The 13444-nt window shown below is 53.7% G+C and overlaps 1 protein-coding gene across 6 annotated transcripts in view; it reads right to left on the minus strand.

Annotated features, from left to right (window-relative positions):
• Nucleotides 1-13444, minus strand: part of SCARB1 (scavenger receptor class B member 1) — a gene marked incomplete at both ends in the record, with an annotated part of 56454 nt that overhangs the window by 22898 nt on the left and 20112 nt on the right. For all 6 annotated transcript variants that reach the window (XM_080717898.1, XM_080717895.1, XM_080717896.1 and 3 more), the window contains 4 exons: nucleotides 521-616; nucleotides 1307-1510; nucleotides 2252-2393; nucleotides 3331-3488. In XM_080717898.1, coding sequence (XP_080574024.1) covers nucleotides 521-616; nucleotides 1307-1510; nucleotides 2252-2393; nucleotides 3331-3488 — 600 coding nt within the window. The remainder of the gene's footprint in view (nucleotides 1-520; nucleotides 617-1306; nucleotides 1511-2251; nucleotides 2394-3330; nucleotides 3489-13444) is intronic.

A 13444-nucleotide genomic window follows, 5' to 3' on the forward strand; every position in this document is an offset into this window, starting at 1 on the left:
CTTTTTTTTTTTTTTGGTGGTACTGGGGTTCCTGGAAGCCCGTCTTCCTCCGGGCTACACTCCCAGACCTATTTTATATTTTTGAAACAGGGTCTCTTACGGCAGCACGGCTGGCTTCGAACCTGCGCGATCCTCCTGTCTCCGCCTCCCAAGCGCGGGGATTACAAGCGTGCGCCACCACGCCCGGCTTTATTCTTTATTTTATTTATTTTAATTTATTTATTTATTTTGGTGGTACTGGGGTTCCTGGAAGCCCTTATACCTTCGGGCTACACCACTCCCAGACCTATTTTATACATTTTTAAATTTGGAAACGGTCTCTTAAGCCAGCGCGGCTGACTTCGAACCTGCGCGATCCTCCTGTCTCAGCCTCCCAAATCCTGGGATTACAGGAGTGCGCCCCCACTCCCGGCTTCTGTGCTCCTTCCCCTCGGGGTAGACTGGGGGGCCTGTCGCCCCTTCCCCTGGTGGCCGGGAACTCTCCCAGTCCCTGCAGTGGGCCAGGGCGTCCCCTCCTCACCTTGCTGATCCCGTTCCACTTATCCACGAGGTGTATCCGGCTGAAGTTCTTGACCCCCGTGAATACGGTGAAGATGCCAGAGTCCGAGTTGTTCATCTGGGGACAGCGGCGGAGGACGCGTGGTCAGGCGGCAGGGCTGCCCCCGTGACGGTGGGCTGCTGTTCCTGCTCTGCTCCCACTCGAGGAGGGTCACCGACCCCATGCCCGCGGCCAGCAAAAGCGAATGGACACGCGGGGGCCGGCACTTGCACCCTGCTTGAGCTCCGCTGCACCTCCCTCGCCTGAGCACTGAGTGACCACCACGAGCCGAGAGCCTCGGCCATGCACGCTGGACACGGAGTCCAGGCAAAGAGAGAAATGTCTGCCGTTCCCCTTCCTCTTCCCTCCTATAGCACCTGGGCATTCTACCTTCAAACTATACCCCTAGCCCTTATTATTATTATTATTATTATTATTATTATTAATTATTTGTGGTAATGGGGATGGAACCCAGGGACATTCTACCTCTGAGCTACACTCCCAGCCCTATTTTTTATTCTATATTTTGAAACCGGGTCTCACTGAGTTGCAGAGGGCCTCACTAAGTAGCTGAGGCTGTCCGCGAACCGCGATCCTCCAGTCTCAGCCTCCCGAATGCTGGGATTCCAAGCGTGCGCCACCACGCCCGGCTTCGGCCCGCTTGAGCCGGGTTCTGAAGCATCACAGCCCGCAGCCCCTGGCACCCAGCCGGCCCCAAAGCAGCCAGTCCCCGGCTCCCGACAGGAGGAGATGCTGAGTCACACTTACCCCGGAAAACAGGCCGAACTTGCCCTGGAAGGGCAGCATGCCCGGGAAATACTTGTTGACGAAGTTGATGAGGGGGTCGTCGTAGCCCCACATGATCTCGCCCACCGTGCGGTTCATGAAGGCACGCTGGCCCATGGAGCTGAAGGCCATGGTCATCACAAGCTTCAAGCCCATCGGCCTGTGTTCCATCATGGAGGAGGCTGCCTGCGGGACGGCACCGCGGTCAGGGCGTCCTGCCGCTGACATGGAGCCCTTGGGGGCGCGGCCGGGAGGCGCCACCCGAAGCCCTCGCTGAGCCTGGGTTCAGGGCCCTTGGGCTCTTTGTTTTCAAGGGGAGAGCTGGAGACTGAGCCCAGGGGCAGTCTACCTCCAAGCTATACTCCCAGCCCTATTTTAGTTTTTATTTATTTTGTATTTATTTATTTTTGTGGTACCCGGGATTGATCTCAGGGGCATTCTACCTATGAGCTACACCCCCAGACCTATTTCCTTCCTTCCTTCTTTCTTTCCAGGACTGGAGATTGACCTCAGAAATATTCTATTGACCTCAGAAATATCCAAGCTATATCCTTAGCCCTATTTTGTATTCTTTATTTAAAAATAGGGTCTCACTGAGTTCCAGAGGGCCTAAGTAGCTGAAACTGGCCATGAACTTGAGATCCTCCTGTCTCAGCCCCCCAAGTCCTGGGATGACAGGTGAGCGCCACCAGGCCCGGCAGGTGCCCCCTCTTACCGTGTCCCCCACCTGCAGGGGACAGGGCCGGCCACTCCCTCCACCCAATGCCACAGCCTCGGCCTGCAGGAGGCGCCTCCTCCGGGGGGCCTCAGAGCCGCAGACCCAAGGGATAAGGAGTGAGCTGGGTGGTATCACAGGGGACGGAGGGAGCCAGCCTGGGAAGCTCCGGGACGGGCAAGGGCGGCGCGACCCAGGCCCCGGGGCCTCACCATCACCAGGATGTTGGGCAGGACAATGTAGTCGCTCTCGGAGCCCTGGGACCTGTGGGGCTGGAACTGGAAGCTGCGCCGTTCCACGAAGGACACGGTGTCGTTCTCGTTGAAGGTGATGTTGCTTTTGTGCCTGAACTCCCTGCGGGAAGGGCGGGTCAGCGTGGGGCCTGGGGCTGCGCACCCCAAGCGCCCCAACCGGAGCCCGGCGCGGCCGTGGCCCGTCCCGCTGGACACACGGCGCGGTCCATGCGTCCTCTGCCCTGCAGAGGCACACCCCAGGTCCCAGCCGTCCCCCCACGTGGGTGGCTGCGCCAGCTGCTCTCTGTGCCCGGGCTCCTTCAAGGGAGGCCAGAGAACGCAGTGGTCAGGAGTGAGCCCGAGGTGGGGGCCAGAATCCATCTCCATCCCTGACTACCCCACCTCAGTTTCCCGTCTCTAAGAGTAACAAGATCTCTTTCAGCATTCAGGAGGTTAAGACAGGAAGATCATGGTTCCCTGACAGCCTCAGCTACATAGTGAGGCCCCTTGCAACTCAGTGAGACCCTGTTTCAAAATAAAGACTAAGAAACAGGGCAGGGGGGGTATAGCTTGGAGGCTGAATGCCCCTGGGTTCAATTCCCAGTACCACAAAAATAAAAAATAAATAAATAAATAAGAATAATAAATAAATAAGTAAATTAAATAATAAATAAAATAAAAAGAGTTGAGGGTGTAGCTTGGAGGTAGGACACCCTGAGTTCAATCCCCAGTGCCACAAAAATAAGTATGTAAATAAATTAATTAAGTTAAATAAAAAATAAAAGGGCTGGGGGTATAGCTTGGAGGTAGAATTCCCTAGATTCAATCCCCAGTGCCACGAAAATAAATAAATAAACAAAATAAAAAGGGCTGGGGGTGCAGCCTGGAGCTAGAACCTCCTGGGCTCAACCCCTAATACGAAAGAAAGAAAGAAAGGGAAAGAAAGAAAAAAGAAAAGAAATACAAGCGCCACCCTGAGCCTGAGCTGCTGCGGCCTGGCAGGCTGGGGGTTCTGCCGGCAGCCCACCGCCCTCCCTGAGGCCCGCCGGCCGCCTCACCTGTACACGTAGGGCCCGCGCTCCCGCACCTGCGGCTTCCCGCCCTTCAGAATCTCGTCGGAATTGAGGACCTCAAAGAAGTAGATGGAGAGGAAGAAGGGCACCGGGATCTCCTTCCACATGTTGAAGGACAGGCTGCTGGGGTCAATGCGTACATTCTGCAGGAGGAAGAGACAGGGCCGGGCCCTGAGCCCTGGGCACCCGGGCGCCATCTCCTTCCGCCGGCCCTGGGGACCCGCGAGTGAGGCTCTAGCCCCTGACCTCTGAGAGTTAACAGGTCAGCCGGGTGCTACCATCACAGTACTTGGAGGCTAGGACAGGAGGGCCGCAGGTTCACAGCCAGCCTCAGCTACTCAGTGAGGCCTTCAGCAACTTAGCAAAGCCCATTTGTTTGTTTGTTTGTTTGTTTGTTTGTCTTGTAGTACTGGGGATTGCATCAGGGGCATTCTACCTCTGAGTTACATCCCTGGCCCTATTTTCTGTTTTATTTTGAAACAGGGTTTCGCTAGGTTGATGAGAATCTCCCTACTTGCTGAGTCTGTCCTCGAACCTGCAATCCTTCCTGTCTTAGCCTCCCAGTAATCTCAGTACTTGGGAAGCTGAGACAGAGGGATCACAGGTTCAGAGCCAGTCTCAGCAACTTAGCCAGACCCTGTTTCAAAGTTTTAAGAAATAACCAGAAAGCCAGGTGTGGTGGCACATGCTTGTAATCCCAGCATTTGGGAAGCTGAGACAGGAGGATCGTGTTTCACGGACAGCCTCAGCTACTTATGAGGGCCTTTGCAACTTAGTGAGATCCCGTTTCAAAATAAAGAATAAAAAATAGGGCAGGGGGTGTAGCTCGGAGGTAGAATGCCCCTGAGTTCCATCCCTAGTACTGAAAAAAAAAAAAAAAAGCCATAATCAAAAAGCCAGGTGTGGTGGCGCACGCTTGTCATCCCAGTACTTGGGAGGCTGAGATAGGAGGATCACGGTTTGTAGACAGCCTTGGCTACTTAGTGAGGCCCTCTGCAACTTAGTGAGATCCTATTTCAAAATAAATAATTAAAAAATAGGGCTGAGAGTGTAACTCGAGGGGAATGCCCCGAGCTTCCATCCCCAGTAATCCCAACTACATATACACACACATACACCAAAAAAACTGAATTTTGTTAAAGGGCCAGAGAGCCTGAAGCGCCCTGGGCTCTAGTCTCTGGACCTGTGACCTCTGCTCCCACAGGAGCACCCCACCTATCCAGGGCCGCCTGCGGGACACAGTCCAATATCACCAAGCCAGGCGGCCAGGCCCTTGCGTCAGCTTGCACTGTTTTTGAGCACAGACTTCCAGGAAAAGGACAGCCACCCTCCGCTGTCCCCAGATGGCCACAGCCAACAGGCACAGACCCAGGAGGAGGCAGAAGGCCAGAGGCATGTCCAGCCTGCCCGCGTCCCCGGGCATGGCCAACTCAGAGGCAACCAGGCCTGGCGACGCTGGCCCCTAGGCCACTAGGTGGAGTCCGTCCCTCCGCACATCGGGGCTGCGTCTCCTTTGGTCTTCCTGAATGCAGCATCCTTACTTGTTAGCCGGGCAGCGTGGTGGCGCACACCTGGCATCCCAGCACTTGGGATTTTGAGACAGAAGGATTGCGTGTTCGAGGCCAGCCTCAGCAAGTAGTGAGACTCTTGCCAACCTAGCAAGACCCTGTTTTGAAATGAAAATAAAACTGGACTGTAGCTCAAAGGTAGAATGCCCCTGGGCTCAATCCCCAGTATCACACACACACACACACACACACACACACAGCCGCGCATGGTGGCACATACTCATCATCCCAGTACTTGGGAGGCTGAGACAGGAGGATTGCAGGTTCACAGCCAGCCTCAGCTACTTGTGAGGCCCTCTGCAACTTAGGGAGACCCTGTTTCAAATAAAAGAATAAAAATAAAACTAGGGCTGAGGGTGTAGCTCAGAGATAGAATGCCCCTGAGTTCAATCTCTGGTACCACAGGGAGAGAGAGAGAAAGAAACAGAGAGAGAGACAGAGAGAGAGACAGAGAGAGAAAGGGAAGGAGGGACGGAGGAAGGAAGGAAGGGAGGGAGGGAGGGAAGGAGAAAGGGAAGGAGGGAGGAAGGAAGGAAGAAAGGAAGGAGGGAAAGAAAGCTTTATAGCCAGGCGTGGCGGCGCACACGCTTGTAATCATTGCGCTTGGGAGGCAGAGACAGGAGGATCATGCAGATTCGAAGCCAGCCTCGCTGGCTTGAGAGACCCTGTTTCCAACAGAATATAAAATAGGTCTGGGAGTGTAGCCCGGAGGTAGAAGGGTTCCATCCCCAGTACCACCAAAACAAACAAACAAACAAACAAACAAACAAAACCAGCTTCATTGAGGTGCAACCAAATGTGTGTGTGTGTGTGTGTGTGTGTGTGTGTGTGTGTGTGTGTATGGTACTGTGGAATGAGCCCAGGAGAATTCTACCTTCAAGCTACACCCCCAGCTCTATTTTATTTTTTATTTTGAAACCGGTTCTAAGCTGTACAGGGCCTCACTAAGTGGCTGCGGCTGTCTGTGAACATGAGATCCTCCAGTCTCAGCCTCTTAAGTACTGGGATTACAAGCGTGCAACACCACATCCAGCTTGGTGCAAACAATTATACAGAAAACTACACACTTCTAATATCTACAGTTTGATAGGCTTGATACCCACACAGCTGCAGGAACCCAACACCACAGTCACATTACTAAATATGTCCAAATACATCCTCCAAAGCTTCCCTGCAGCCACGCCAGGCACGGTGGCACACACGTCGTCCCAGAACTTCGGAAGCCGAGGCAGAAGAATCGCAGGTTCAGGGACAGCCTTGGCAACTTGGTGAGGCCCTCAGCAACTTAGCTAAAGTTTTTTTCAAACTAAAAATTAAAATAAGGCTGGGGGGGTATAGCCCAGAAGAATGCCCCAGGGTCCACTCTCCAGTGCCACCAAAAATTAAATTAAATTAAATTAAATTAAACTAGGGATGGGAATGTAGCTCACAGCTGGGATGCCCCTGGACTCCATCCTCAATACCACCACAACAGAAGCACAAGCGAAGCTCCCCTCACCCCTGCCTCCCCAGTCCAGTTCCTGAGCCGGGGAGCTGGGCCGCACAGCCTTCAGGACCCCAAGACTCCATCTCCCTTGGCCTGAGGCCCCCGGGTCTGGAATGAATTGGGCTGAAACAATCAGTCACAGGACGGCCTCGTGTCCGTCTCGCTCCAACACAAGGGGCTCCTGGCTCCCTCCGCTCCCCAGTGCTTGCAGACCCAGCTCAGTCCTGGGACCCGGGGACCCTGGGTGTTGCTGGCTCTGATTCCCCATCTGTACAATGGGTACATGGACAGTGTCCACCTCGCACACTGCCCCAAGGCCTCAGAGAGTCCTCACGGGGCAAGAACGGGGTCTGGTAGACCCAGAACATCGGGAAGGCCAGCCATGCAATCCCTGGCCCCATGTGACCTTCCCCAGAAGCCCCACCCCGTGGAGGGGGCGGACTTTACCCTGCTTTGAAGGGCAGGCTCATTTTCTCCGTCACAGCACATCAGAGACATCTGGACCCACCACTGATTAGATAACAGGAGAGGGGGAAGCCCACAGCCTGGTGCCCAACACAGCTGACCTGTGATTCTGTCCCCGTGCCCCCCTCCCAAGGACAAAGACCGCAGCCTGGGACAGAGTGGGGAGAGAATGCCAAGGTGAACCCGCTGGACACCAGCCACTCCCCGGCCCCAGCCAAATAGTACCTTTGGGTCCCTTCCAAGGGAAGGGGAGAGGCTGCCTGGAGGACAGGACCCCTGAGCTGGGTATTAAAATAGGAGTTGGCCAGGTGTGACTGTAATGCCTGGGAGGCTCAAGGCCAGCCTCAGCTACCAGGATCGTGGTTTGTGGCCAGCCTCGGCTACTTAGTGAGGCCTCTGCAACTTAATGAGACCCTGTTTCAAAATAAAGAATAAAAAATAGGGCAGTGGGGTGTAGCTCGGAGGTAGAATGCCCCTGGGTTCCATCCCCAGACCCGAGGGGGGAAAAAAAAAAGGACTGGGAGTGTTGCTTGGAGGTAGAAAAAAAAAATTTTAATTCCTTTATTTATTTATTTATCTATCTTTGTGGTACTGGGGGTGGAGCCCAGGGGCATCCTACCTCTGAGCTATATCCCGAACCCTATTTTATGTTTTATTCGGAAATTAGGTCTCACGATGGCTGCGAAGCTGCGATCCTCCTATCAGCCTCCCAAGTACTGGGATTACAAGTGTGCACCACCACACCCGGCTTGCCGCTAGTACAAGTTAACAAGAGATGCGATTTCCCAAGATAGGCAAAAATTAAGACACCCGAGAAAAGCCAAGTGTGGGCGGGGTGGTTTAGCAACGCAATGCCCGGGCAGCTCAGGTGAGCCAGCTGGATGTCGGAGGTGTTTCGGAGACAGGTCAGAACTTCAGCAAAGCCCTGTGGCCCCGTGGGGCCCTGGCCTGGCACCCAGAGCAGCTCACCAGCTTCCACACGCTGCCCGCCACCTGCCAGGAGCTTCACAAAAGAATTCCTTCCCGTGTGATGTGACCTCCGTTCCACCAAGGGTGTTTCCTGCCTTGAAATTCTTCCCCCGTTCCTCGGTGAAATGCCAGATCTAGCCCATCTGGGTTATTTCACAAGCAACTATCTCAAGGTTCAAAACCTTGCCCCAGGGGAATCTGCATGTGTGTAAGAGGGCGGCAAAAGAATTGTGGGATGCCCAAGGAGAAAGCCAGCCGGCGCGGTGGCGCACGCTTGTAAACCCAGCATCCGAGACGCTGAGACAGGAGGACCCGGGTTCGCGGACAGCCTCAGCTACTACTTAGTGAGGCCCTCTGCAACTCAGTGAGACCCTGATTCAAAATAAAGATAAAAAATAGGGCAGGGGGTGTAGCTCGGAGGTCAAATGAATGCCTCTGGGTCCCAACCCAAGTACCACAAAAAAAAGAATAAAAATAGGGCTAGGGGTGTGGCTCGGAGGTAGAATGTCCCTGGATTCCATTCCTACTTCCACAAAAGAAAGCAAAAGGAGGAGGAGAGGAGGAGAAGGAGAAAAGGAGGAGAGGAGGAGAGGAGGAGAAGGAGGAGAAGGAGGAGAGGAGGAGAAGGAGAAGGAGAGGAGGAGAGGAGGAGAGGAGGAGAAGGAGGAGAAGGAGGAGAGGAGGAGAAGGAGGAGAAGGAGGAGAGGAGGAGAAGGAGGAGAAGGAGAGGAGGAGAGGAGGAGAGGAGGAGAAGGAGGAGAAAAACCAAACTTGCCGGACAAAAGGCCAAACCCTGACTGAAGTCAGACACTGTGACCCTGTCCAGCCATGGGGAGCCCGCTAAGGGCGGTTTCCAGGACATGGCGGCAGGGACAGGAGGAAGGGTGGTGAAGAAAGCCTGGAGCCCCAGCGCACAGAGGCTAGTAACAATGATTGGAATGAATAATCCAGTTGAGCCGGGCTGAGCCGGGCGTGGTGACACAAGTTTGTAATCCCAGTGCTTGGGAGGCTGAGATGGAGGATCACAGGTTCAGAAGCACCTTGGCAGCTGAACGAACCCTGTTTCGAATAAGAAATAAAATCAAGAGCCGGGCGTGCTGGTGCACACTTGAAATCCCAGCATTTTGGAGGCTGAGACGGGAGGATTGTGGTTCTTAACCAGCCTCAGCTACTTAGTGAGGCCCTTGGCAACTCAGTGAGACCCTGTTTCAAAATAAAGAATAAAAAATAGGGCTGGGGGTATAGGTTGGAAGTAGAATGTCCCCAGTGCCACAAAACAAACAAACAAACAAAAAACTGGATTGAGGTATAACTTGGACGTAGAACGTCTCTGGGTTCAGCTCGGCGTTATGGCCCACGCTTGTAATCCCAGTACTTGGGAGGCTGAGACAGGAGGATACCAGGTTTGTGGCCAACCTCAGCAATTTAGTGAGACTCTCAACAAATTAGCTAGACCCTGTTTTAAAACCAATTTGGTAGCCGGGCGTGGTGGTGCACGCTCGTCATCCCCGCGCTTGGGAGGCAGAGACAGGAGGATCGCGCAGGTTCGAAGCCAGCCGCGCACGCTGGCTTAGGAGACCCTGTTTCCAAATTTAAAAAAAAAAAAAATGTAAAAATAGGTCTGGGAGTGTAGCCCGGAGGTAGAAGGGCTTCCAGGAACCCTAGTACCACCAAAAAATAAAAAATAAAAAAATAAAACCAATTTGGTTTTTTTTTTTTCCAGTACTGGGGATGGAACCCAGGGGCATTCGACCTCCGAGGTACACTCCCAGTCCTATTGTTTGTTTTTTATTTTGAAACAGGGTCTCACTGAGTTGCAAAGGGCCTCACTAAGTAGCTGAGGCTGTCCTCGAACCATGATCCTCCTGTCTCAGCCTCCCGAATGCTGGGATTACAAGTGTGCACCACCACGCTTGGCTCTAAAATATTTTTTAAAAAGGGGAAAAGGGGCTGGGAGGTAGAATACCCCTAGGCTCAATCCCCAGTACTATAAAATAAAATATAAAGGAGAAAAAATATTGCAATACTTTTTACAAGCAGCGCACATATGTTGCTGAGACAATGGGACGTTGCTTAAGCGCAGAGGTGAAGCTACCCTTGTCTCCTCGGGTCCCTCTCACCTTCAGCACCAACTGGCCGCTCTCCCTCCGCAATGCGCCTCAAGCCTGCCAATTCACCCCAACACCATCCCTGCCCCCACTGCCACTTGCTGGGACCGGTGCAGTACTCCTTTCATCCTCTCCCCCTGGCCAGCTCTCCCCACAGAATTACGGCTTGAAGATGCAAGCCAGATTGTATCAGACCTCTGCTCAATCCCCTCCCATGGCTCCCTATTTACCTTCCAATTGAATCCAGATTCCTGGCAGCCGCCGATGAGGTCTTGGGCAACCTCACTCCTGTAACCATTCAAACCCCAGCTCCCTTCACTCCCGACTCGCTCTCTGCTCTGGCTCCGGGTTCTCCAGATGCCAGGCAAGTTTGGCACAGGGCCTTGGCACCCGCAGTCCTGCAGGGGCCATCTTCCCCGAGATACTCACATAAGGGAACTCCTTCAAGTCTGAAGTCGTCACCACCCCAGCCTGGCATGGCGCGCTTGTCATTCCAGGCCTTGGGAGGCCAAGACAGGAGGATTGCAGGTTGGAGGATGACCTCAGCTACTTAGTGGGGCCCTCCGCAACTTAATGAGACCCTGTTTCAAAATATAGAATAAAAAGTAGGGCTACAGGTGTAGCTTGGAGGTAGAATGCCTCTGGGTTGCATCCCTAGTACTGCAAATAAATAAATAAGCAAATAAAATAAAGTCACCATCCCAGCCGGTGAGTCGAGTATATTTAGGAGCCAGATTCGTTCAGCCACAGGGAAACGAGACCAGACCTGCAGCTCCCTTTTATTTTATTTGGAAACAGGGTCTAATTTGAGCCTCCCCAACTTGCTGAGGCTGTCCTGTCTCAGCTTCCCAAGTACTGAGATAACAGGCAGGCACCACCATGCTGGACTGCGTGTGTGTGTGTGTGTGTGTGTGTGTGTGTACGCGTGCGTGTGTGTATGTTACTGAGGATTGAACTTAGGGGTGTTCTACTTCTGAGCTATACTACAGCCCTATTTTATTTTTTGTGGTACTAGGGATTGAACCCAGGGGCCTTCTACCTCCGAGCTACACCCCCTGCCCTATTTTTTATTCTTTATTTTGAAACAGGATCTCACTAAGTTACAAAGAGCCTCACTAAGTAACTGAGGCTGGCCATGAACCTGCGATCCTCTTGTCTCAGCCTCCCAAGCGCTGGGATGACAAGCGTGCTCCAACCACACCTGGCTTCCTTTTTTTTTTTTTTTTTTTTGTGATACTGGAGGTGAAACTCAGAGGCTTTTCTACCTCCAGGCTGTACTCCCAGACCTATTTTATACTTTATTTGGAAACGGGGTCTCACTAAGCTGCTGAGAGCCTCACTAAGTAGCTGAGGCTGGCTTCGAACCTGCGCGATCCTCCTGTCTCAGCCTCCCAAGTGCTGGATGACAAGCATGCGCCACCACGCCTGGCTCCGGCTTCCTATTTTATTTCTTATTTCAAGACAGGGTCTTGCAACCAGGCCCGCGGTGGCGCATGTCCTGCTGCATGTCCTGCTGTATTTCGGTGGAGCCAGGGGCAGACCTGCTTTCAAGTGGCCCAGCAGGGGCCCTTTGTTCTCCAGAGGGAACCTGGGAATCTTCCTGCCCTGGGCCAGCCCTGCCTGACCCCTGGCAGGGATTTCCAGGACAGCTGTGCGTGAGAAACAAAACGCAGCCCCACCCAAAACCCTCAAGAACCCGGGGTCCTGCCAACTGCAGCCTCAAAGCTTCCAGGGGACAGATGCAGCGGGGGGAGGGGGGGGGGGCGCACGCCTGTGCTGACCACTGAGCTGCACTCCCCTGCCGTGCTGGGGGCCCGGTGGGCAAGTGTAAGGGTTCCCACACTCGGGAGCCCGGGTAGTGCTGGGTCTTTATTTATTTATTTATATTTATTTATTTATTTATTTTGCAGTACTGGGGATGGGATCCTGGGGCATTCTACCTCGAGCTACACCCCCCAAATGGAGAAGATTCCAGACTGGATGTGCGTGCGCCAGGCAGGCCGGAGAGCACCCGGCCTGAGCTGTGTTCTTTCTCTTTTTATTTATGCTTTAAATTGTCCACAATAACAGGCCCTTAAAACCCACTTAAAAGTTTTTTATACCCCCCCGGCCGCCGCCAGGAAAGACCCCCCCACACAGACGGAGCCTGCTGCCTCTCAGAGCCAGGGCCCGGCGCGCCAGGGGGAGGACTTCCCCTCACCCGGTATCCTAAAAGTGTTGACGGTGAGCCGGGCGTGGTGGCGCATGCGTCATCCCAGCATTGGGGAGGCTGAGACAGGAGGATCGTGGTTCGCGGACAGCCTCGGCTACTTAGTGAGGCCCTCTGCAGCTCAGTGAGACCCTGTGTCCAAATAAAGAATAAGAAATAGGGCTGGGGGTGGAGCTCGGAGGTAGAATGCCCCTGGGTTCCATCCCCAGTACCACAAAATAAATAAATAAGAATAAAAGAATAAAAAAGGGCTGGGAGGTATAGCTCACAGGTAGAATACCCCTGCGTTCAATCTCCAGTTAAACACAGACACACACACACACGCAATCTAAGAGATAAATCCCAGATTCCTGACTTCCCTTGAAAGCCCGGGCGACCTGCCAGCGCCGCCCGTCCTCGCGTGGCCGCAGCTGGAGCCGAGACAGACACACCGCCCAGGGTGCCGCAAGCCCCACCACTCCCAGCCGCTTTGCTGGGATATTTCTGCACAGCCCTGTGAACGTCCAACTTACTGAAGTCCATCCTACAGGAGCCCGGCTGAGAACGTCATTCTGTCATTCCAGCCTGACCAAGGGTCCACCGGGCTCATTCAGAGTCTGGTACCACAGGGCCAAGTGCCCGGCAGAACTCCTGCCTTCCGGATGGACAAAGTCCTCTCCGGCAGAACACGTCTGCACCTGGCAGCCCAGCAGCCCAGCCCTGGGTGTCTGTCGAGAGAGGAAGCCGGGCGTAGCGGCGCACGCCTGTAATCCCAGTACTTGGGAGGCTGAGACAGGAGGATCCCAGATTCTTGGCCAGCCTCAGCTACTTAGAAACGGCTGAGCGGCAGCCCGTTCATGCGTGAGGCGGAGGCAGGAGGATCGCAGGTTCTTGGCCAGCCTCGGCTACTCAGTGAGACTCTATTTCCAAATAAAAAATAAATAGGGGTGCAGGGGGAGCTCGGAGGCAGAATGCCCCTGGGTACCACCTCCACTATCAAAAGATAAAATAAAATAGCTGGGCATGGTGGCACACGCTTGTAATCCCAGTACTTGGGAGGCTGAGACGGGAGGATCGCAGGTTCTTGGCCAGCCTCAGCTACTTAGTGAGACCCTGTTTCAAAATAAAGAATTTTTAAAAACGGGCCTGGGAACATAGCTTGGAGGTAGAATGCCTCTGGGTTCCATCCCCAGTATTACAAAATATTAAATATATAAATAAATAAAAGAACAGCTGTGGCAGGGAGGGGGTGTCACAAAGGGACACCGGGTGCTGGTTGGCCGAAGGCGGCCCAGGTCAGGGCGGTGGCGGTCGG

The sequence above is a fragment of the Muscardinus avellanarius genome (assembly GCF_963383645.1).
Source record: "Muscardinus avellanarius genome assembly, chromosome: 21".
Classification (NCBI taxonomy): domain Eukaryota; kingdom Metazoa; phylum Chordata; class Mammalia; order Rodentia; family Gliridae; genus Muscardinus; species Muscardinus avellanarius.